We start from the raw sequence: 25,867 nt of genomic DNA, 5'->3' as shown, positions 1-25,867 counted from the left end.
TAAAGAACAGTACTTCCCCACTTCAGCTGAACCCCTTGCTGCAAACAAGCTTTTTAGCCAATATCATGCACAATACCCCAAACACAAGACAAAAAGAATAGTTGATGAACTGGTGAATGGTACGTCAAATCACAGGGTTGTGCTTGTAACAGTAGCATTTGGAATCGGTATTGCCCGCAACAACATTCGTAGAATAGTTCACATTGGGGTACCATACACAATGGAGGAATATTGCCAAGAAGTAGGACGGCAGGCAGAGATGGACTAAAAGCAAGGGCAGACATTATAATTCCTATGGCATTCCAAAGGCCCACAAAAATATGACTGAGGTGATGAGGACCTATGTCCAATCAAAGAAATGCAAATAAAAAATTATTTTGAATTATTTTGATCGTGATGTTCCCAACAGTCAACACCCTGACCACACATGCTGCGACTTTCACAGGGAGCATTGTCAGTGTGAAAATTGTGAGCTAGTGCATGTGGCAATGATTTGGAGGCTCTCAGTGTCCAAAAAGAAATGACTGTCACTGAACAGAATGAAAGTTACTCTCCAACTACATTGTGGAAAACTTGTGACATTGCGTGACATTTTAGGGACTTACATGCTCACTCTAGCTTTATGAGTTTGCGAGTTTGTTCGTTTTCTTTTATTTTGATGATGGACTGTTGATTCGAAGACTTATTGATCCTTATCTTGATTTATCAGGACATGTTTTGTTGTGATTGAGGACAACGAGTGTTACATCTCACGTAGGATATCAGATGTTTATTGTGTAGAACATTCTAAAATGTTCGAGAACAGGCTTAAAATAACTTTGGGTCGGATTTCAAGTCGTGATCATCACTTTTCTGGCGCGTGTGAGTCAATTGAAAATCGAGCATGTAATCAGCTACAATCACAGCGAGAATATATTTGGTTAAAAGGTGAAATTGGGAGTTCTTCAGTGTCTCAGGGAATTTGTGACAGGGCAGTTGACAGGGCAACTTAAAAATTCCCCACACTGAAAGGTGGCAACCCTGCCAGGACAATTTGGATCGGAAATATACTTTGGATTTCATTGTGTCAGCGTGTATGCGTCATTCGAGCAACGAATTTAATCATGGAACAAACCGATGTGAAATTCGGCAAACAACTAGCAGTAGCTGCTCTCCAGCTTGAAGAGATCCACGAACTTTCGGGCTCTGGAGACAAGGAAGACGTATTCACCGCTTACGAACAGCTTATGGAGCTTATTAAGCATTTGGAAAAGGCAAAGGACAAGATAATTAATTACTTATTGGAATTGGACAAGGGACTGGACTTCATTAAGCAGTGGACAGTGGAACAGAAGCGACTTATTCAATCCTTTTGAGAAACATGCCTTCAAATCAAAAAGCAAGTGGACGAGACTGCAGCAAGAGAAGCCGAGGAAAAAGTGAAGACAGAGATAGGTGTTCAACAACAAATAAACAAGGAACAGAGGAAATACAGACTGCAAGAACAACAAGAAATGGAAGAGATTGCCAGGCGACAGCAAGAGCAAGAAGAAAAGTGGTATTTGAGGAAACTGGACTTCGGAAAACAGCTACGAGAGAGTAAAGACGTGGGTGCAGGCAAGGAGAAGACCGAAACATCCCCTGGACAATCTGTCAAGCTGCAAAAGTACACTATTACACCTTTCACCGGCGAGTACAAAGACTGGTTATGCTTTTGGAATCAGTTTACAGTGGAAGTAGATGGTTCATCAATCGCAGAAATTAGCAAGTTCAATTATTTGCTTGAGCTGGTAGAGGGCAAGCCTAGAGATGATATCCTCCGTCTTCCGCACACAAAAGGATACGAAGAGGCTAAGCGGATCCTCCAACAAACTTATGGGAAGGACATTAAGGTTTACAAGGCCCTGATCATGGAATTGGAAGATTTAAGACCCATCACTAGCATTCACAAGCTGCAAAGCATTCACGAATTTTACAACCAGCTCTCCAGGGCGGTCCGTGCCTTTGTAACGATGAAAAGATTGACAACAGCCCAGAGTATGGTCTATTCGCTGATGGACAAACTTGGACCAGTTTGAGATGTGCTGGTGCAAAAGGATGACGACTGGGAGGAATGGGGATTAGAAGAGCTCGTGGAAAACCTTCGGAAGTACGTGGAAAGAAATCCATTGAGAGAAAGCGACGATTCAAGCAACAAAGATGACATCCCAAGAGACACCCATGGAAAAGAGATAGTGAGAGAGAAAAGATGCTTTTCAGAAACACCAGAAAGTCAAGGCCATACCACAAGCCAACCTGCGTGTACTGTACTCCAGTGAGCATTTCAGCCACAACTGCGCAAAGGTACTTGACATAATTTCAAGACGAGCGATAATTACTAGGAAAGGGTTGTGCTTCAACTGTACGGGTGCTGGACACAGTGCATCTCAATGTAGGTCCAGGGGGTGCAGAAACTGTCAAGGCAAATATCATACTTCAATTTGCGATCGAGCACCGAAATCAACAGTGGATTCCGTCCAACAATCGAGGGTAGAAAAGAGTATGAGCTCTCTTATGAACCAAGCTGGCACACTACATCCAACAGTGTTGGCAAAGATTGGGACAGAAACATTCCGAGTAATGTTCGACTCCGGAGCCAGCAGCTCTTACTTATGCACGGACGTCATCACGAAACTTGATTTGAAGCCAAGCAGGAAGGAACAAAGATGCATTGAAGAAATGTTCGGAACTACGCGAAGAAATGTAGAGGTATACAACGTGAAAATTGAGTCACTAGCAGTGGAGGGATTTTCCTTTGATGTAGAATGCATCAATGCTGAAAAGAATGTGCTTACATCGCTGCCGAACCCCAACATCCACAACCTGAAGAAACAATATGCCCGGTTAAGATGACTACCCTTTACTGAAGAGGAGACAAGGGGCGAGTCCATGCCTGTGCACATCATCCTTGGAGCAGCTGACTACCAACGAATGCAGACAACTGAGCCATTAATCTTGAGAGCCAATCCAGACAAGGACCCCGGTGCGGAATTCACAATGCTCGGTTGGCCTATTTACGGCCGACATCCTGGAGTAGAGAGTGGTGTAGACAAGCAGTTCCTCCTAAAGACCGGACAAGAAGAAGTTGAAAAATTGTGCTCTCTTGATGTTCTCGGAATCGCTGACACAGGAGCCAAACAGGATGGTTTAGTACACGAGGAATTTCCACAGCAACTGACGAAGACACCTGATGGATACTACGAGACCAAATTGCCATGGAAGGAAGATCATGTCCCGCTCCCTGTAAACAAGAATCTAGCAGCAGCTCGGCTCCATAGCACCGCAAAGAGGCTTGCGAAAATGGGAAGATTGGAAGAATACTACCAAATAATGAGAGACCAGCTCAGGGACGGCATCATTGAACCAGTACCCTCGCTTCCAACAGGGGAGGTTGTGCACTACATACCTCATCAAACTGTCCTTCGAGAGGATGCCGAAACAACAAAAATGAGGATCATTTGCGACTGTTCCGTTTGCGACATAATATCCACATATCCAATAAATATATTTAATTCAGTGTTAGGGCCACTTTCTCCAGGATGTTTATACATGTTTTTCTTACCTCTCTCATCAGACAATCTGAAAAGGAAAGGCAGAAAGGCAAGTACATTTTGTTTAGATACAGATTTAACAAGGAGTATTTCTAATCTCTTCTGGTTGGGATGCTCGTTCTTCGCAGAGCTACACATAACTTTAATTTTACCCACACCAATTTATGAAAAATAGTTGAGAGATCTCTAGATTGCTCCCTTTTAGGCCATGTCACTGTGCTGTCTAGTCAATCTTTAACATAAATATATATTTTTTTAATTTCATTTCTTGTCAACAGATTTGCCCTCTCTGTGGTGCACAACAGCCAATAGCAAGTAGAGGCTGTTCGGAATGTCACCAAGTGCAAAAGTCATTAGAAAAAATACATAAAATGGGAAAGACAAGGGTAACACAGCAGAGACATTTAATGGAAAAGCGTGTAAGTCACAATAAAAGGCAAATACAGACAGACTCAAATAGACCACTGTTTGCAATCATTAGTATAATAAATATCCCAGCATCCTTTTTTTCTGTGGACATATGATACATATTCCTAGAGTTATAGTTGTCTACCAGTACTTTTATCTTGCCATGGTTTTAAAAATAGTTATTGTTATTCATTGTACCATTCCCTGTGCATGCACCTGGCAAGTGTGCACTTGGTATTTAAGTGGTAATAAAATATTATTTTGCTACATAATTTGGCACTGTAAAACCCCAACAAATTTGTCAAATACCTCTAAACTATCTGGAAGCTAAGAGTGTGTCCACATTATTAAGATTAAAAAGGCATCAGTTAGGAATAGATACCAACAGTAAACAGTGACTATGGTCCAATGAAATGGCAACAAACACAAATGCATTGTAGGTTTATGTAAAAATTTTGACAGTGAGCTAGGTGTTGACCTTTGAAACATTTGACACAAATAGGCTTAACATTAAGATGAGAGACATCCATTCACATATTACAGTACAAGTGTGTCACCAAATGCATTAAATTGAAATTTTGCTGTATAGGCTGATATCCTAAATGTGAAACATGACTGTGATGTCGTAATCATCATGAGGAACAGACATGGTGATGGTGACACACTAAATGTGTATGGCATGGCAGGTGCAGGCATTAACTTCATTGGAAATAAATCTTCAATTGAAGCCTCAGAAGGTGGAAGGATGGCAATGCAGCTTGTTAACAGGTTTATAACAGGTATACTCTAGAATTTGGGCAAACAAAAAAATAGTATTTCATTAGGTTTACACAGGTGTATCCTTCAGGTATAGAAATGATTACTTAATAGCATAATGAATTTCATTTAACATTATTATTATTTTGATTATTATTACCGGTATGATTATTGTTATTATTAATGGTAATAAGACTGAGTGGAGTCCAGTTCGGTCTGCAATCATACGAGTGATTAACAAAATCGGACGACCAGTAAAGCAGGAGTCCAATTTTTTAATCACAGGACGGTATGATTACGGACAAAATTGGAAGACAAAGTACTGTTACTAATTAATCAAAGCTATGACAAAATTTGAGAAAGAAACTAGACATCGATTAAATGTTTTCATGAAAGAAAACAACTTTTAACTCGGCAAAACATTCGACAACAGTTCAGGCACGAAATGTTCTGTCCATACATTGGGGCATGACATGTTAACTGTCCTATTACACTGTCCAGTTAGTGATGCATACACTGGCCTATTTAGTGCTCAAATTGGACTGGTGATAACAGATCATGTCCAAGAATTTTGTAATAGTTTTGATTAATGTTATTATTAGTATATACCGGTATTATTTACTATGGCCTTGTTCATTATTTTTAATGTTAATTTGTTTACAAGTAGAGAATTGTTTGAGAAACACTTGTGTAGCAATTAAAAAATTAGCTTTTTTCAGACAATTAGCTCTCAATTTTGTTTGCCTGGTCAATTCTTTTATCATATTTCTTCAGTTTAGTCTGCAACTAGCTTGACTAGGCCACTTGCTGAGCAAGATGTAAAAATATTACTGGCCCTGAAGGAAACAGCAACACATGTAGCCCTGTTTTCTGGCACAGCTGTTAATTAGTTTTTATTACCTTGTAATTTAGAGTACGATAGTCAAACTAAAAGGCCACTTGCATCTTCATGTACCTCAACTGACCCAAGTGAAATGTCTCTGGCCAATAAAGGTTTGTTTTTTGTTATTCCCTGATAGGCACTTTGCAGCATAAATAGCACCCAAATTTGAATCAAAACACGCCTTATTATTGGGTATCATTATTGGATGTTTATAGACGAATGCTTTTTTATATTTGAGGTTAAGGATGTATCAGTGGTATTTAAATAGTGATATCATATATGCAAAGTGTTTATTGTGATTAATAACAATAAAATGCAATTTTTGTTGTAAATGTATGATTTCCATCTGATAGCCACTCTGTTTTGGAGGCTCTGTCTGTGTGTTACCAAGGAATTAGTAATGTATATAGCACAAGTCTCCTGTGTATTAAAACCATTTCAGAGTCAGCATCACAGCTTTTGACACGGGAAGACAAGGTTAATGAAGTTGATGCTGTATATGTTGTAGGTCAAACTGCTGTTAATTTGTTGCTTCCCTATCCTTGTATATTATTGAATTTGTAATATTCAAATGATGTTTTTGCTCCCAAACAGATTCACAGTCCAAAGGTAGCTCTGTACAAAACTCACCAAATCCAGAAATCTCTTCAACCTCTACAACTTTGAATCAGCCACATGGAATGGCCCCTTCAACTTCTGCATCCTATTCTTCCAATCAAGGTTTATTTTCTTGTGTCTCTTTTTAACATCATATCATTTCCATTGAATGACATCTGCAGCTTCATCTTATTTCCTTGATAACAAATTATTTTTTGTGTGTTTGTTTTTGTTTTTAGCATTTTCCAACCATCAATTTTTCTGTTGTTTTTACTCCCATGCAGATTCACAGTCAAAACCTACATGTTTGAACCAAACAGACAAAACAACCATTGCAGCTATTGGAAGTAATTCCTGCAATAAAGGTTTGTTGGTTTGTTACACTATAGTTTGTCACCACTGATTTTTCATATGGGCATTTGTACCCAAGCTCTAGTGTGTCAAGTGTGCCAGTGGATCACCATTGGTAAGACATTTTAATAAAGGCATTGGTAGGTGGTTACGACCATATGGGTATACATACAGACTCTTGTGAGGTTGCAGAAATATGTGAACCTTATTTTTCTTTTCAGCTTACATTCTTGACACTGGTCGTGTTCATTTTATGGGCTTTCAAAACAAGGTTTAGCCCTGGTGACCATTATCACATGACATATCACATTCTGCTCCCATATGCTGGTTTCTAACTCCTTAAAAAATCAAGAAAGATTAAAATGATTACTTACAGGTACTTGTTGTGCAGTCTTGAATAACAACCACAGACTGATATACCAGTAGTTATTAATTTTATAGCAGTAACATATTAATGTTTCAGGTTCTGGACTTATATATAAAAAAGAAGATGAATATTTAACATTAAATACCACATGGCAAGAATTTATTAATTTCTAATCTTTTGTAAAACTCATCTTCAACTAAATGTACAGGTCACTGCAAATCAGCCATAACATTTGTGATGGGTATTCTACTAGTTGTTTCATATTTCTCTTTTTTTCTCTATTTTTACAGAAATGGTTGTTTACATGATTAATTCAGACTGTGTACTTGCAGCAGGTTATGTGGATCCAACTCGACAGAAATTACCACCAGACCATGTTTGTGTGCTGCTAACAACAGCGCAGCAAAACATTAAAGCACCATTTCTTGCTGGTGACAAGGAGGAAAACTCCTTTTTGGAAAAAGGAAAGTTTTTTGCTTTCCCAAAAAAGTTCCTTTATTTGGCAAATCTTCAAAACAAGTCACTTCATCTAACACCTTATAGTAATAAAAACTAAAACCTAATTGCTGCGGAGCAAGCGTAGCGAGCGAGTAGCAACATAATCAGGATTTAAAAAGAATATATAGAAGAGGGTACAAATTCTCAAATTGATCACTTTTTACCAGAATGCATTGCAGTTAACCAGACTGCACTGCGCCACTTTTACCAGAGTGCATTGCGCCTCGAACAACACGAGGATGTCATACTCGTCGAGCCGTCGTCCTTTTTCGCGTGGATTCCACTGAGAAAGTTTCCTCTCATTTACCTGTAAAGCGATGTGAAGGAGATCGTGCTTGACTTTTACAACTCTTGCTATGCGGTATGTGAAGGTTTGTAAATCTGGACGATTAATTGTGACATCTTAATCTTAGTATGTCATTTCTTAGCAGTCTCACCTCCTTCCTCGAATTCTTAAATGAAGAGAAATCGTCGTTACTAAAGTCCGTAGAATAATTAAAACAAACGAAAACCGTGGAACACGCTGTTTTCATATATGCTGCAATCTATTCCTTTTCATCGAAACATGAATTTAAGCTAAAGCTTGAGCATTTTCACACATCGCGATGGACACGTTCTGGACACAGTCTGTCAAGTTCTAGAGATATTTAATGCATACCAGTACAGAATTTATAAGTTAGATTTCTGCTCCTACAATTTCCACATCTTTCGATTTTCACGATCTGGTAAAGGGGAGGCTGATGTGTATCATTTTATGTCCCAACATACTTCAGATCACAATGTGCTTTTTTGTCTCGATCCTTTGTCACACCTCGCCATCGATGCGTCATCATGCATGAAGTTGATGCATACAAGGACAGATTTTAAGTGACACCACGATTTGACACTACTTTGAGAAATAACAGTTAATTTAAGTCTTGAAATGTGCAGATAGATGAATCACGGCATTGAATATTTCACTATCAACAGAATGTGCTGCAGCATTACTATCTTTTAGATACCCTAGTAGTAATAACTATTTTTGAAATCATGCAAAAGGACCTCATGTGGTTCAAAATAAGGGCAATCAGTGTTATTAATTTCAAACTGGCTCTGCACTACATGGCAAATCTTAAAGTAGTGGGTCAATTCCTCCCTAATTTGCACTCCAATCAGTCCTTTTGCCACGGCTATTGTGTAGGCAGATAGGAATTAAAATAATATTGAGCTACATCATTACAATACATTACATTATTCCTATGCATACAGTATGTGAAGTATGTGAATTTGTAAAAAGGAAATAAAGGCTCATCTGAAATTGCATGGCACTTTGATCAAATTTTTACCCATTGATTTTTAAGGTGTATGACATAGAAGTCCATGAAAGAATAAAAATGCCTTTTACTGTTTGCAAATATGAAAAATGTGTAAAATGTGCAAATGAGATGACTTATATACGTCATACACTCAATCCAATATTATATCAACTACATAAATAAGGCTATCTTTGCCAATTTGCAACACAGACCACTGAAACTCTTTATGCTAAAAGATCCACACTAATTTGCAATCTTAAAATCTTGATTATCTCTGGAACAAATAGAGATACTTAAAAATAGTAAACAGCATTTTTTTATACAGAGTACTTGCTTATGTTTTAAGATGGCAGTTTTCATCACTTGAAATATTTTAATTCACACAAAAGTGCAAATGCTATATCTTAAGCCTATAAAGGGCAGCACACATGAGGCGACTAGTCCCTGCAACAAGTCACAGGAGAAGTCCCATTGTGTGAACTTGCCATTTTTGCCACAAAATCTAACCACAGGGACTGAAATTTGGTCCCTGCAACTAGTCCCATGAATACAAAATGGTTTACAAAATTTCTGAGACAAGTCCCTGCAACTACTATCTTTGTGTAAACTCTTGAGAGCCCTAGTTACAGGGACTAGTCCCCTCATGTTTGCTGACTCTATGGTATTAGAATTTGGATATTAAAATTCTTGTTTTTATCTAAGAGCATAAACAATAAGAACATTAAATACCCCATTAAATACATTGTAGTAAATGACTGTAGTAAATGACTGTTTAATTCTTTTGAACTTTTAGACTTTCATTAAATAATTGGCCCTTTCAGTATCTCGTGGAAAGACATGTGGCACAAAAGCTTTTTACACACAACAAATAAGAACTACCAGCAACAAAAAATATAGGCCAGCAGCTACCATTACTGAGGTGAATATAGTTTTTTTAGCATACTTCTGCTAGGATAATCTAGCTCCTAAATGATTCATCTCATTTACTCAACCAATTAATTTATATGGTGCCCATGAGTTGGAGGTAATTTACAAATGATATCAGATGTGAAAGGTGAATTGATCTGAACTGATATAACTCCTTAATCTTGCGAGAATTTCTTTATTACCATTCAAATGAGATGAGAAATTAATTCCTGAAGGAGAGTTAGAATTGAAAATCAGAAAATCATTTTGGACAAATTATTAACTGTTCCTACAAAAAGTTCTTCAGTTGTCTTACATGAAGAGAAAATAATTCTTTTAGGGACCAGTGTCACATTTTGTGAGGGTGGTACTGAAACAATCCCGAAACTATCATCTAAGGGTACGATTTATGTCTTGATTTTGAGATAGTCCTCATGGCACCTTTCACAATGGAAAAAGTCAAAGCAGACATGAGATGGGGTGAAGTCAAAACCAAGGCACTTTTTGCAGTTCCATTTACTTGAACACTGTCGACGACAGAATACATAAAATGACTTTGAAAGTACAGGACACTCACAGCTTCCACATTTGATTGTGTTGCATGCAAGGCACTTTTCAATAATTTCTTTGTTAGGATAAGGGTAGTGCCTGCTCATCCTATAATAACTCATCAAATACATACGGTGCAAATAAATATCTTGCAGTGTTGAAATAGTTATTTCCCCAAACATTACTCTGCAAATTCTTGACTTCTGGAATTGTGCCAAACTGTATTTCAATCTTTTGATGGCAACCAAGGAGAACCATATTCCATCTGCTGAGGTGTTATGTGCAAGAAATCGCAAATGTTCATCATTATATTCATTTGAGTGTAGCTCGGCATCTAAATCAAAACTGTCTTGTGGTATTGCATCTGATTCTGACATTGAAACATCATGGCTTATAGCCAGTTCACTTGTTTCAGACTCTTCTGCTAGCACTTCTTCAGAAACATAATTGAAAGGCCACGTGCAAGAACGTCCCCTAGATTTTTCGGCCATTTTTGAAAGTGCGTAAAACTAGCTGAATTTTGGCATGTGGGCTTCGTTTCAGCTGAGAAACATTGCTCTGAAGTTTTTTTCGCTGGGTTACTTTTCGTTCTCGAGAAATAACGTATGCAAAAAGGGCACAGGTTGGAAAAACCGAGTGGTTTATGGCATACGCAATATCTCGAGCACGAAGCGAACTTTAGCGCGAAAACTACGGGACATTGCTTAACATACCTGAACGAAACTGCATGCGAAATTTGGAGCGTTTTCAACAAAGTTCACCTTTGATTAAAATACCTGATGCGCTTTTCCCGCCGAGTCCTTCAAATAAACGAAGCTGGGCCTTTGTTATGATAAACAAAGCCGATCCTTTGTTATAATAGCCAAGCTAAGCCTTTGTTATAAGTCGAAGTCTTGCCTCGGTTTATTATAACAAAGGATCGGCCCGCCGCGACCGCAAGGACTTTGATTTTACTTAGAAACCAGCAAAATGTCAATTTCACGCAGCTTATATAAGCTCAAATTTGTTGATTTCAGGTCAAAAGTACTTAAAATGTTGACTCATGTTAACGTGCGACGGCAAGGATGTTGATTTCTCTTAGAAAGCAGCAAAATGTCAATTTTACGCAACGTAAAAGCTCAAAAATGTCGATTTTAGGTCAAAAAAGGTTTAAATGTTGATTTCATGTTAGCCCGTGACGGTAGGAATGTTGATTTCACTTAGAAAACAGCAAAATGTTAATTTTACGCAGCGTATAAACTCAAAAATGTTGATTTCAGGTCTAAATAGGTAAAAATGCTGATTTCACATTAACGCGTGACGGCAAGGATGTTGATTTCACTTAGAAAACAGCAAAATGTTAATTTCACGCAGCGTATCAACTCAAAAATGTTGATTTCAGGTCTAAATAGGTAAAAATGCTGATTTCACGTTAACGCGTGATGGCAAGGATGTTGATTTCACTTAGAAAACAGAGAAATGTTAATTTCACGCAACTTATAAGCTAAAAATTGTTGATCTCAGGTCTAAATAAGTATAAATGCCAATTTCACGTTAACGCGTGACGGCAAGGGTGTTGATTTCACTTAGAAAACAGCAAAATGTTAATTTCCCGCAACTTATAAGCTAAAAATTGTTAATTTAAGGTCTAAATAGGTAAAAATGCCGATTTCACGTTAACGCATGACGGCAAGGATGTTGATTTCACTTAGAAAACAGCGAAATGTTAATTTCACGCAACTTATGAGCTAAAAATTGTTAATTTCAGGTCTAAATAGGAAAAGATGTTGATTTCACTTAGAAAACAGCAAAATGTTAATTTCACGCAACATATAAGCTCAAAAATGTTGATTTCAGGTTTAAATAGGTAAAATATGGCGGCCGGAAAATAGTGTTAACATCTGGAACTTACTTTGGTTATCTGGGACAATGATTATCTGCACCGAACAAATAAACATCAAATAAGCACTTTTCTAAATACAGCAACGTCTTAAATGGCTAAAAATCACGAGATAAATACACATTTTTCGACAAACGCAATCGTAGCTTTATGTCACGCACCGCCTAACAGATTAACAAATTAACCCTTCTGCGCAATGTACGGGTCTCCATACATCTGCATGTCCGCTGATCCCAGAAGTTCAAAACACTACAAATCATGCCGATATGAAATAAAATTAACGCAACCTGGATCACAGATCTATGTTACAATCGATCACTACTTGTTGGCCATTATTATCTTTAAATGAAAAAAGCCGAAACAATCTAGTTACCAGTTCGAGAAACGCGAGCAGAACGTGATCGCAATGCATGCCGGGAAGGGTCTTTACACCTCGTGCACAGGAAAACATGGTGGTCGATACAAGACAAATTTTATAACTCAAAAAGCAGTTCTCGCTTTCCAAACTTTGACACTAGCAACACTTGGCAAATGGGCCACAACTCACGAGAGGGTATTTTTCTTGGGCAAGAACTGCTCTTGGACTTTGCTGCCTGGCTCGATCTGACTTTGAACGCCAATAACATGATTACGGTATATCAGCTACCTTCGAAGTTTCAGAACACATTTTGATTCTTTAAAACGTGCTGATGACTTACAGGTTTATCGAGGCTTTATGATGCCTCTCAACCACCAGGCAGGCACACAAGGTACTTTAACACAATGCTTAAGATATTAGTTGACAGAGCTCTAATGCGGCACATCTCTTTTTCGTTCGATGGTATTTCGTTTGCCGCTCAATCGATTCACGTGTTGTGTTTATGTCACAATAACTGATGTAAACAATCTGTTCCCAGATTTCCGCTCTATATACTATTTTCCTTTGACTTTAAGACAGCTAAGATTCAGTGGAATACACTATAAACAGTCTGCCTGTTTGCTGTTCAACAAAATAATAAGGTTTCTTTTGTTTTTTGTTCAACAAAAGATCTCCAAAAGATGCCGCTTGGAAAACTGAGCTTTTTGCATATGTTATTTCTCGAGAACGAAGAGCGCCCCAGCCAAAAAAAATTCAGAGCGATGTTTCTCAGGTACAACGAAGCCTACATGCCAAAATTCAGCTATCTTTGAACACTTTCAAAATGGCCAAAAAATCTAGGGGATGTTCTTGCACGCGGCCTTTCAATTATATTCTTCATTTTTTTCCAAAAACAATATATGCTGCTCAACATGCTCATGAATGTCACCAGTTTTGTCAATGCTATGAATGCGGTTTCCTGCTTTCTTTCCTGTTTCCTTTGCTGCTTCCTTTTCTATTCCCTTTGCTGCTTTCTTTTCTCGTTCCTTTGCTGCTTCCTTTTCTATTCCCTTTGCTGCCTTCTTTTCTCTCCTTTTCTCTCCTTTGCTGCTTCCTTTTTTCTCTTTCTTTTATTCCCAACATTGAGCGATAGTCACTGACAGATATGGAATGAACATTTCTTATGTGGCGAGATAAATGGATTACTTCTTTAAAACACCCAGGCAGCAAACAAGTAACTCTTGACTTGCCTGACTTTTCTAACACACGTCTTTTTGGCTGGTTATCATTAAACCCTCTTGTAACACCTCTGTGAAACTTATTAAGGTGATTATCCAATCTTTTAAGCATTTTTCCCATCTGTGGGCACCCGTTGACATGGCATATACCACTCTTTCCCTAGACATTTGAATAGCAAAAAAAGGTCAATTTATTTTGAGTTACATGTATAATTCACCAAACCAACTTAGCAGTAACAAAAAAAAAAAAAAGAAACAGGCACACCAAATTTTGAAAATATTATGTAGTTGGCTACAATAATATCATCTCTCAGCTGGTATTTATTTTATATCATCTCATGGCTCAAGCATGTAATCATTTAAAAATTATAATCAAAACACCAGGACAAAAATCCTTGAAATGATCTTCCCTAGTATTTTGGGTAGATAATATTTATGAGGTACTTATAACCTTGCAATATTGTCATTTAATGTAAGTCTACCAACACACTTTTTTTTGCAGGAGAAAATAGCTCAAAACAAGGACAAGTAGTCTAATCTTCTTTAGAAGAAACCCTTAAGACACCACTACAGAAACATCTTGCCATAAAAGACCAATTTACACACTTGTTTTCCATTAGCAAAGACAAAACAGTGTGAAAACCAATCAGATTTGCAGACAAATAGGATACAGCTCTGACTTTTTACTAAATGTCTCATTCTCTGGAGGCTATATAAACTCTGTAGCTCACTTTGCCTGGAAAGTTACCTCAATTCCTTCTCTTCATTTTTTGACTGTAAAATAAGTTCCTGTGTAAAAGCCAAACAGACGCATATTAATATGTTCCTGAATTATAGAAAGGTTGCTATATGTAACAAAAATATCCATCCAACACTTATTCATTAGAATGAGCCCTTTAATTGAGGTGTTTAGTTCAAACATCCAGGTTATAACAATCAATGATATTTTTTACAATAACTGTCCAATTTCTTGCACAGTGATTGGTTCAGTTTTATCATAAATAGGAGTACAGATGGATAAAATTGAAGACTCGGACTTGCACGCACTGTACTATGGAAATGAGCTACTTGTACGCGTCAGACTCGGGTCTTGTTATTGTAAAAAACAAATTGGCATTAGTTTTAAATGTGTAAATTCCATCATAACATTGTCAAAGTTTACTGTGGAACCACTCATCTGTGACACTGCCACACAGCCACTTTGACAATGTTATGATGCAATTTTTCATCAATAAGAGGACAGACACATAAAAACTGATGTCAATTAGGTAAATATAACAGTGCTAAATATCGAATCGCTAGATTAGTCTGGATACTATAATCTATTGACAATAAATATCTATGAAAAAATCTCTCATTATCCACACGAACTACTGTTACACTTGGTTACTTCTTGATTTCTACAAAAATTAATAATAATGTGAGGTAATATACTGGAATAAAATAAAATGCAAATCCATCCACTTCAATGCCTTCCTGTTTTAGGAGGCAGTAGAGTGGCAAGGTGGCACTCCCAATGCGGGAGTACCCCCTCCCTCGTCCATGATGTTATGGCAAAGCTCATGTCATTGCTTATATTTTTCCTCATTAACATATGACATTGTACAAGACACCATGCTAGACACAAATTGATAAACATTTTGAGGCCTTGTGAACATCTATTTTTTTTAATAATTGAGTTTTTTGAACTTAGGCAGGCACAAAAAGAATTCATTAACATTGGGGTAAAATTCCCTGGGACAGTTAATTGTGTTATGCTCTTTAAATACTCAGAACTGATACTTTTGTAGCTCTATCAAAACCTTATTGCTTATATTAATGAGGCAAATATTGTTAACAAAGATTGTCCATATTATCTCCCTCACAGCTTTGCGAATCTAAATAATATCCACCACCGCTCTATCTAACTTACTGATTGCATCAAACTTCAAAAAACTTACTGCGCGTGCAGGCACTCGAGCAGGATTTTGGCTAGGGGGGGACGGGGCGTATTGATACACCCGATCGTGGTGGGTTTCGATGACCCTCATCGGCGGTCATTTGGGCACCTACAAAAAAACAACCCAGAACAAAACGAAAATGCCAAAACCAAACCACTTAAGCCAGCGAAACAACCAAAACGAAGCCAACACAATGAGAAAGATCTGGAGTTAGTTATACAGCTTACTAGGGTCAATTCACAAAATGAACCCGTTTTTCCATCGTATGAAAAATAACTGTAAAATCGGGATGTAGATTAGGTGTTCTATAGTGAGTTATATGGCTTACTAGGGTCAATTCACAAAATGAACCCCATTTTTCTATCGTTTGAAAAATAACTGTAAAATCAGGATGTAGATTAGGTGTTCTATAGTGAGTTATATGGCTTACTAGGGTCAATTCACAAAATGAATCCTGTTTTTCTATTGTTTGAAAAATAACTGTAAAATCGGGATGTAGATTAGGTGTTCTATAGTGAGTTATATAGCTTACTAGGGTCCATTCACAGAATAAACCCCGTTTTTCCATTGTTTCTAAAATAACTGTAAAATCGGGATGTAGATTGGATGTTCTATAGTGTGTTATATAGCTTACTAGGGTCAATTCACAGAATAAACCCCGTTTTTCTGTCATTTCTAAAATAACTATAAAATTGGGATGCAGATTGGGCGTTCTATAGTGTGTTATATAGCTTACTAGGTTCAATTCACAAAATGAACCCCGTTTTTCCGTCGTTTAAAAAATAGCTGTAAAATCGGGATGTAGATTGGGTGCTCTATAGTGAGTTATATAGCTTACTAGGTTCAATTCACAAAATGAACCCCGTTTTTCCATCGTTTAAAAAATAACTAAAATCGGGATGTAGATTGGGTGTTCTATAGTGTGTTATATAGCTTACTAGGTTCAATTCACAAAATGAACCCCATTTTTCCATCGTTTAAAAAATAACTGTAAAATCGGGATGTAGATTGGGTGTTTTATAGTGAGTTATATAGCTTACTAGGTTCAATTCACAAAATGAACCCTGCTTTTCCATCGTTTCTAAAATAACTGTAAAATCGGGATGTAGATTGGGTGTTCTACAGTGTGTTATATAGCTTACTAGGGTAAATTATTTAGTTCTAATTCTACTTTTCCCAGAGTTCTAAAGTGAGTTATACCCATCAGTTGGTTGTTCTGAAACATTTACTAAAGAGTTCCTAGAGTTGCAATTGCCGTTTCTTGTTCATAGTCAACAAACACATACCCACCTTTCATCGAGCTTCCTTTAACTAGTCTTTTTAAGAACATTTTACTGTTTTTATAGTCTATTCGTTTTCAAATGATAAACGCCTGATTAGCACAGTTAAATTTCCTAGGTTTAAATTAGTTTGATAGAGCGGTCTTCATTCAACTGTGAAATGATTGCTAAACAATTAGACACGATTAGAGCAATTTTAGAGCTTCAACCCAAAACCAAAGTAATTACTTTGGCCAGTCACATAGAATTTTGACCATCCAGTAAACCAAACACGCAGCAGACCCAATTTGGAGAGAACGTGCACGCGGGAGTCGCGATTTGTTTCGGGTTTTCCTCGTACTGGATTTCAAACCAATCGATGAGCACTCCCTCCCCCGCCTCCATAGTAATGCAAACTTGAAGCAATTCACTAATAACTTTTGGCGGTCAAACGAAAACCACTCTTTTCACAAAGGCCATCATTTGTTTGTTTCTTATTATAATTTGACTATTTTACAAATTAATACAAATTTTATTTAACTCTCCCAATTGGGGCTTTTCAGTGTTAATGAACTATGTACAATAACATACAATACGAAAAGATGCAACAGATTAAAACCAAAAAATCAAAATATTACTGAGACGATGAAAGTTCATATAACTTATAACTTATTTCAAGAATGACTATGTAATGAGATTTTTAGACATTGTTTCATGTTGCTATAAAACTAGCTCTTAGAATAGCTCTGAGAAACACTCATTTGTGCAAAATTTAATTTAATTGCTTCGTAAATTGAGAACTGTCCTTTTTCATTTTTTGAAAACAATCTACAAAAAAAACGGCGATACGAAAAAGCTCTATGTGATATTCATTACAGGACAACTTGTACTTGGTGCAGTCCTCGTGTGGAAATCTAAGTACTTATGGAGTTAAAGTCCTTGAGTGCTTAAATGTAGGTACACTCTATTAACTTAGGTAACTCGTCTTCCGAGTGTATTCGGCACTTACTATGGTATAACTTACATAGCTGTCTATTGTAGAAATACATATATTTATATGAATAACTGACATTTTACTGAGAGACACAACATAATGACAAAGTCCACTATTTTTCTGTGAATAAATTGAATTCCTTGCTTTATGGTTGGCAAGTTTTGCTACTAAAAGGTTACAAATACCAAATTTCTGTAAGTGTTATCCTGATTGCCTTCTAATTCCCAAACAGTGTTGCAAGAAGAATTGAGCCCTTTTTCCCCAGCTGTGACTACGACAGCACCACTTGGCTCATGGCAATGAGTATCAATATAGGTTACGATGCCTTCGGTAAAATAGAACAAAGAAGTTTTCTTGTTGAGTATAAGAAATGCAACGAACGAGGAACGAGAAACAAATGCTTCTTGTAACTGACCACCAATGGTAGATAAAACATGATGGTCTTTCAACCGTACAGGTAAATTGATGCCTACATCCATATCAAACCACATCTCTAATACGCTAGCAGCTTCTTGTATCGAAAGATACCTTGATGGCAAACTGTCATGACTCAGATCATAAATGCGATTGCCAATTTCTATACAACCGCATAATACTTTAAGAAAAATGCTCGAGATACTAGAGTTGCAATCTGGAGGAGCAGTGTTCTGGAGACTTAGGGCGTACGCAGCGAGTATACTTATTAAGCTGCATGCATTGCTTCCATTCCTGCCTTTGTAGAGGCCTTGACTTATTTCCTTTGGAAATTTCCAACAGGTAACGCCAGGAGCTATAACCTCTGGGGGAACTGCACGTACTAGAGGTGCACTTAAGTTGCTAAGTGCATCCAGGATAGTGTTTGCAGATCCCTTTCCTATCAAGTTGCTGTAGCCACTGCTGATCAACTCAGTGTCTTCTTCGTTTTCATCTCCTTCGCCGTTCAAGCTTTCGGCATCACCATCTTCTACTTCTACATCATGCGTGAGGAGGAACTGACGAAATGCATCCAGATCTTCAGTCAGCACTGGAGCGAAGGCACTTATCCCGGCAGCGATTTGCTTTATGGCAAAATTCTTGCCATCCTGGATTAGGGCTAGTTTTGCCGTTATCACCTGCTTCTGGATCGAACAGGTTGTATACCAGAGACTCTACATGTTTGTTAGAAACAAAAACCAACTGTAAGTCACCTACTAAACATGATACCGTACCAAGAGCTTGTACGATTTCAAAAATAGTACTATTACGGAAAACATTGATTTAACCACTACAAAAGAACTCGGCACGTGGCACGGTTAGTAGGAAAGCCTTGTAGACCAAGTGGGTCATACACTGCACTTTGACCGTCTGTTATGTCGACCAACAAAAGACTTACTGAAATTTCTTCAGAAGATGCTTCCGAGTAAGCTCCTAGTCCTCTGACTTCATTTTCTTTCTCTACATCTAGAGTGAAGAAAGCAAAGTTAACTCAGGTGAAAGGGACAACACATAACAAGTTCTGTTTTGTTGGATCACTTGAAGCATAACAAAGCATATAGTGAGCTATGTGGACTGGCGTCCGTGTTTTTGTGCATCTGTCTGTCTGTATTACGCACTACATAAATGGATGGATGGACGCACGGACAGATACGTGAATAACAATAAGAAACTTTATTTATGAGTCAGAAGTGTTCAGTATCTGTAAAAAATGTAAATGTGAGATAACTGGGCAGTACTCAGTTCGCATCGGTGGGTTGGGCTACTGAAACCTGATGTGTAAGTGTTTTCAAAAAAGATATATTCGGAATATAGAAGTTACTAAAGGTTAGCATACGTCACACTATAACGCTATTATTTTAGTTTTGAAAGCCAACGATCCAGATACCTTTCAATAAAATCTGCAGTTGCTCCTGTTGTTTGACCAAGAATGGTAAAACAGAGTTCTTGTAAACACCATGAATCCAATCATCTCCTTCTGAAGAAGTTTTATTTCTTCCTGAAACCTGGAGGCTTCCATATGTTTGTCTACCACCAATCGCTTTGTACGGATAGGTACAACTGTGAAAAATGCAGATAAAAATAAGTATTAATAACAAATTAAATTGTTTCGATCATAGTTAACTTTAATGTGCTTTTCGGAACATTCTGCTCATACCTTCAACAGTATGAAGTTCAGCTTTCCAGGGAAATTTGCCATTCTCTATCTCTTCTAATTTGGCAGAGCCATCAGAAGAAAGTCGGTTGTACTTAACAAGTAAGTCTTGTAGGCTTGCTTTCTCTGCCGTTATTTTTGCACGTAGCTTTTAACGCTGTTTTGATCCGTCTAAAGAAATAAAAATATAGAGAAATTTACAGACTAGAAAAAGAAAGAAAGAGAAGGGCCTGTAGTTTACTGACAGTTAGGTGTAAGCATATTAAATTTTGTTCTTTGGCACGCTTAGGTAAAATTACAAAGAAATCACCTGCAAGTTTTCCCATATTGACTGCCAACTGAGCAATTGAATGGTGAAAATGCTCCATTTGCTTTTCAAAATACAATAGCGCCTTTTCCACTAATACCACTTCACCTTCATCGAAGTTGGTACAACGTTTTGGTTGAAGGTCGCTTAACTTCTTCCCATACATTAGCTCAGCAGTCTCGCAGAGTAACTTCTGTTTAGAAGTGCAGTCTTGCAGTGTCAACAAGTGACTCAGATATAACTCTTCATCTTTGGACAGTTGTGGCTTTTTGTTGTATGAAGCTTCATCATCTGAAGTTATGTATGAAAACAAATCAAAACTAAAAAGACAAACACACACACCAAAAAAAAAACAGATAAAGAAACTTAAACACAACATTTCTTTATAGCTAAGTGGACAACGCCATTACATCATGCATCAGAGAAAAGCAAGGGGATGATTACACTGGCATATGTGAGAAAAAGTTGGGGCACAATTGTAACAGATAATTTCACTACATGTGGGTTTCAAGTACCAAACATGACTTCAAAATACCTAACCTTTTGCAACCAGACGAACATCTGATTTCCAACTTTCAAAGCACACATCTGTTTCCTTCAGACCAACACTTTGATACAGCTCTTTAATTTCCTGAGCCAGCTCCTAAAGATCATTTTGGGCCTGGGAACAGAGAGGTATAAAGCAAACGCATTGATTTCAAACTGTGTTATCAAGGAATGATTAGCAATAAATAATCCACCGTAACTGTCACAGCACTGAAAGACAAAAGCTGTCATTTATACCTTTGTATATCGTTTTGTAAGTGAATGAGGAAGTATTTCAATTTTTCTCCTGTTCCAATGAACGGAATGTTCAGTAAGTAGTTCTTCTCTACCTGTTGGGTTGTCAAGTAATAGAAAAAAAAATTAAAACATAAACACTTTAATCTAATACTTTAGATTGCTATATTATAAAAAAATTATGAAGATATCTGAATTTGACATGGCTGGTTGGTTCTTGACATGGGGCATAGCTTTCAGTTGCCTTTGTTATTTTGTTAGATGCATGACAATAAGAGTACTGTACCTTCAGGGAGCATATGCTTTGTACAGGAGCCTAATCTCGAGAAGTGGCTGTTGATATGCTCAACTTTAGTAGTTGCAGCTGCCTCATTCTGCCACCTATCACCCCACAAGACCTGAGTGGAAACATATACAGTGTACAGTAAACACACGCATGTAAGAACACTGATTTCAGGTTGTCAACTGATTATGTTTTTATTTATGGGATGCTTAGTGAAAACCAGCCTGAAAGTGTTCTTAAAATTGGTTTCAGAAACACTTCAGGAGGTTTACTCATTGCATACACTGAAAAAAAAATCAATAAATACAAACAGATAAATACAAGTATTGCATGTATTTCATCCAGTATGCACTAAAATTCAATACTTAAATTAGCTGAGAGGAAAGGGAGACCCATGATCAGTTTTCACATGTAACACTCAACTGATAAATAACACTTCACTGTACTGTGATGATAACTTCCGTTAAGGTTGTTGAAATGTCAGTCTTAACAACAGAACCCTTCAAAGGACTACTCTAATCCAAACAATCAGACTTCACAACCAACTGTATTGTTTCCTTATTGTAAAACCTTTTCCTTTATACTGGAACATGTTTTACTTATCGAGCTGAATTTGACCTTATCTATACAGTACCTTATCGGCAAAATTTCAGCATGATGTTCTCAGTCCGCTTGTTGTTATAAGAAGGTTCAACTCAATCTAACAGGTTTGCTTCTCATATGTACATATATAAAACATTTCTAAGTACATGGATGTAAAGCCTTTTGAATTAAAATTGTATTTGCACAACAGTTTCCAAATGCACGAGAGTCAACAATATCATTGCAGATGGATATAACTATAAGTACCTGACATGACCAAGCATGAGCTTTTGCATGCATCACTGACAATGCTGGTTTCATTTTCTGGGCAGTTCCTGGGCCATTCTTTTTTAGCTAAGGCCAGTATTTACAAATGACATCGTACCAAAAAAAAATCAATTTTTGGGGGGAAAATAGTATTTGACTTGAAGATAGTGTGCATAGCCATAAGCCTCCCCATACATCATGTTGATGGCATGCTGTGCCAATCCGTGCCTGCATCCTGATATCTCCAGGCCTGTCTCACACAGATTTCTCCTCTTCTTTATTCTGTTTCCTGCTGCACGCCAGTTTGATTCACCGCACTTTGCATGCTCATCTGTTTTCTAAATTGAAATTCACATAAGCTTCAAATTTATTAAATATCAGACTAGACTTTTAGGAGTCTGATAGAGTATGTCACATTGAATCAAACTAAACCTAAGTTATAAAAAATAAACATCTAGACATCTACACAATACTTATAAAGTGCCTTTCACTGTTGTTACCAAAACATTTCAATAATGCATCCAGAAAATAGTCCATCAGTACAATTATTGTACAGACTCCATTTAAATTATAATATTATGGCTTATTTAAATATTCAAGTACAGGCAATGGCAGCACTTCCAGCCAGTGTTGTAAACATTAAGAATGTAAATGAATCATTAAAAACACATTTAAAGTAAATTTAGACTGATAACTACTTATACTGTAAAGGGGACAGTGCAGACATTTAATAGGCTACATTAGATATACAATTGCTTTCCATAGGTGAGCACTGAAATCATTCAAGGATACTCTATTGAAAGGGCCATTAAATCCACACAAACCCAGACACCTACATGTGTCTAACATTACATGAACATGTTGTAGTTAAAAATTAAATTCCTTTGTCTTTTAACCCTTATTAGGGTTAGAAGACAAAGGAAATTGAGAATCAAACTAGGTTAAAATCACTTTAACCTGAATTTAATTTTTAACTACAACAAACATGCTTTTTCACTAGTACTGTATTTTTACAAGTACTGTCTGTCTTTCTGATAAAATAGCTATAGCATGGTACCACACTGCAATATTATCTACAGCATGCCAACTATTTTGGAGTAATTGGGAATCTAGTATCATACATTTTAAGTTGGCTTTTTTGAAATGTGTACAGGCAGAATGATACATGTTTAATAGAGCTCTTACCCTTTGCTTAACACCTTGATAGACCTCGTGTATATGGTTGTCAACTTTCTCATTTGAAACGACAAATGCCTCTCCGTAGTAACAGTCTTTTTTTCTTCTAAATAAAGGTGTCATAAAAAAATAATATTACAACTATTATTTGTTATAAGTACTTAGCCAAAGAAAATAGTTGCCAATTGGTGCTTAATGAAAGCACTGTTCACTGACCTTTATATTAAAAAAAATGTGAATCAAAAATAAACATTCTTTGTTATTGGGGCAAAATTAATTACAAAACTTACATTCCAGCAGATTTAAATCTGTAGAGTTTCATGTTGCCATCAACATGCACAGAATGTTGGTGATCACTACATGATGGGCATTCCATCCGGTCAATCTGTCGTAATTTGTCTAGTTCAAATTGACAGTACTTCCATTCTTTAAAGGATGTTCCAAATGTTGTGGCATTAATTGTTGCAACCTGGAAAGAATATTCAAGCTATCATGTTATGAAATGTCACAACCTCTTTAGTTATGATCTCTATACAATCCACAAATGTTATCTTTCAAACAACAGGTAAGAAAAGAAAATGAGTTTTTAATCATCAAGTTTTTTTTCCTTGTGTCAACAACAAAGCTTTTAACTAAATGATCATTTGACTGTACTGTGCAAGCCCACTTTTAAGAGAGAATTAATATTTGTTGATATATGTTGAGAGCTTCTTAATTAAAAGCAAATGTAGGAATCTTAAAATACATCTGGCACTCAAGACTGCAGAAATAGACATCACCAAGCTGAACTGCTGTCCTCAGATCCCACTAGGGGGCAGAACAAAGAAAACCTTTTAAACACTGGCTAACAGCCTGTCAGCAATAACATTACTACATAGTGCAGCCCAAATATAAAGTTCACTTTGCTGGTATTAACAATAAGCTATTAAATTGTTGCAGCATTATACACCATATACAACCTATCAGCAACATACAAGAACTAATTAACAACCACATTTCTAATGACTGATAGTCTTCAATCTTGGTACTCACACGTCCTTTTCTCTTTGAAAAGAGTTCAAGTGACTTGAGAAATGAGCGCTCAGACACTCCAGGAATCTGCTTCTGAAGAAGATCCCAGTAAAGGAAAAGGTCTTGATCAAAGACATATGTCATATCTCTGATACTTCCTGGTGAAAACTCTGACTGTGTTACAACCACTGGTTCAGAAGTTCAAATGAGTTTATTACATTTGAGACATTGATATCTCTGGTGATTTATGTCAAACCGTCCTGAAATTTGACATACAAGTGTATAATTAGCTAAGAAGGACAAACTGATTGTAACATCTGAAGAATGGAAGCCAATAACAGGCTTGATTAAAATTTAGAAAATGCAGCAAAAAATTAAATACTAATATGTTACAGAAATAGAATATGTTTAGGTTTTTTACATGAAGTAAGTTCATACAAGCCTATTACTACCTTGAAGAGTAACAACGATGCAGTGACTTTCTGTCAAAATTTCTTGAGGTTTGCAAAGGCCATTGCAGATCATACAATGAAGCTCTGAAACTGGCAGACTTCTTGCTGATAAAGAACAAAATAAATTAAGGTAAGCATTTTACCAATGCTAAATGATTCCTCTGCTATGCTGGAATACAAAACATAAATAAATAAAAATTAAGACAACTTAGGCAAGGACACTGCTAAGATTTTAAAGTATTTGTTAATAAATTTAAACAACCAAAAAAAATGATGTCAATGTTTGTAAACAGGAAGTGTAAAAAGATAGAATTTATATTTTGTGTTGTTTCTTTATGCTAATATATGTTTATGCTTTACATGTGACAAAATTACTATTCTAAGTAGACTTTCACTGCCATTTTAAATAGATAACACAGACATAAATGTAACCAAATAAAAGATTAATTACCTACTATTTCCCATTCGCCATTACTGCCCAATGATGTTGTAACAGGGATGGGCAAATAGTGCCCATTAACTATGGCATTTCTGTCATGAAATGGCCTTGTTCCATGGACAGTCTTATTGCAACCCTGACACAGATGTCTTGCACTGGAACACATGTCACATTTCACCACTGCAGCTTTAACCATACACCTGTTGCACAAAACATCTTCAGGAACAGCAAAAGTGAACTGCAATAGGGCTTTGAAAAGATATGACCGATGCTCTTCCCAGCTTTCATTTAAAGCAGTCTGCCATTCTGACCATTTCTGCCTCCTGGGTGGGTCACTTTCTTGCAATCTTGCCAGAAGCTCTTGCAATTCTAACAATATATCTTTCATTTTTCCTTAAAAAAAACAAAAAAACATTGAGAGTAAAAACAACAGTAACAATTTTTTTAACAATACATTTATTATTAGTATTCTTATATAATATGCAATCACTACAATGTTACAGCGGTTCTAATATCATTGATTTAAGGCAACATGACCTTTACACCATGATTGGATCATGAAGGCTAAAGCTATGATATTATTGGTTTTCTAGGCTGGAGTCTTCGATATGAATAATGTCAAAGTTAAAATTGCTCC

The 25,867-nt window shown here is 36.8% G+C and overlaps 1 protein-coding gene and 1 pseudogene across 2 annotated transcripts; both read right to left on the bottom strand.

The window, feature by feature from the left end:
* Positions 1-17,450: 17,450 nt before the first annotated feature.
* Positions 17,451-20,772, bottom strand: LOC149099502 (uncharacterized; annotated as a pseudogene). The gene is made up of 5 exons (XR_016203969.1): positions 20,244-20,772; positions 19,937-20,104; positions 19,667-19,839; positions 19,178-19,245; positions 17,451-18,953 (listed from the first exon to the last, which is right to left on the bottom strand). The product of XR_016203969.1 is annotated as an uncharacterized LOC149099502 (transcript).
* A 1,089-nt stretch (positions 20,773-21,861) lies between these two features.
* Positions 21,862-25,187, bottom strand: LOC149099501 (uncharacterized). The gene is made up of 4 exons (XM_089278113.1): positions 24,361-25,187; positions 23,619-23,797; positions 23,338-23,434; positions 21,862-22,490 (listed from the first exon to the last, which is right to left on the bottom strand). The coding sequence occupies exons 1-4, from the start codon at positions 24,481-24,483 to the stop codon at positions 22,281-22,283; spliced, it is 609 nt and encodes a 202-aa protein (XP_089134239.1). The 5' UTR covers positions 24,484-25,187; the 3' UTR covers positions 21,862-22,280.
* Between the last annotated feature and the right edge of the window lie 680 nt (positions 25,188-25,867).

This window comes from Orbicella faveolata, unplaced genomic scaffold, assembly GCF_042242905.1.
Source record: "Orbicella faveolata isolate gen_17 unplaced genomic scaffold, um_ofav_v1 contig_46, whole genome shotgun sequence".
In the NCBI taxonomy this organism is placed as follows: Eukaryota; Metazoa; Cnidaria; class Anthozoa; order Scleractinia; family Merulinidae; genus Orbicella; species Orbicella faveolata.
This window is presented reverse-complemented; position numbering and strand designations above follow the sequence as displayed.

Bases quoted from the DNA above. Each gene is read 5' to 3' on its own strand.
- LOC149099501 (XM_089278113.1), bottom strand. From the start codon at position 24,483: ATGACATATGTCTTTGATCAAGACCTTTTCCTTTACTGGGATCTTCTT. The intron at 23,435-23,618 runs GTAAGTTTTGTA...ACCTTTATTTAG, and splicing joins AGATTTAAATCTGCTGGAAT to AAGAAAAAAAGACTGTTACT. The intron at 22,491-23,337 runs GTAAGAGCTCTA...ATTTCAATTTAG, and splicing joins ATCAAGGTGTTAAGCAAAGG to AAAACAGATGAGCATGCAAA.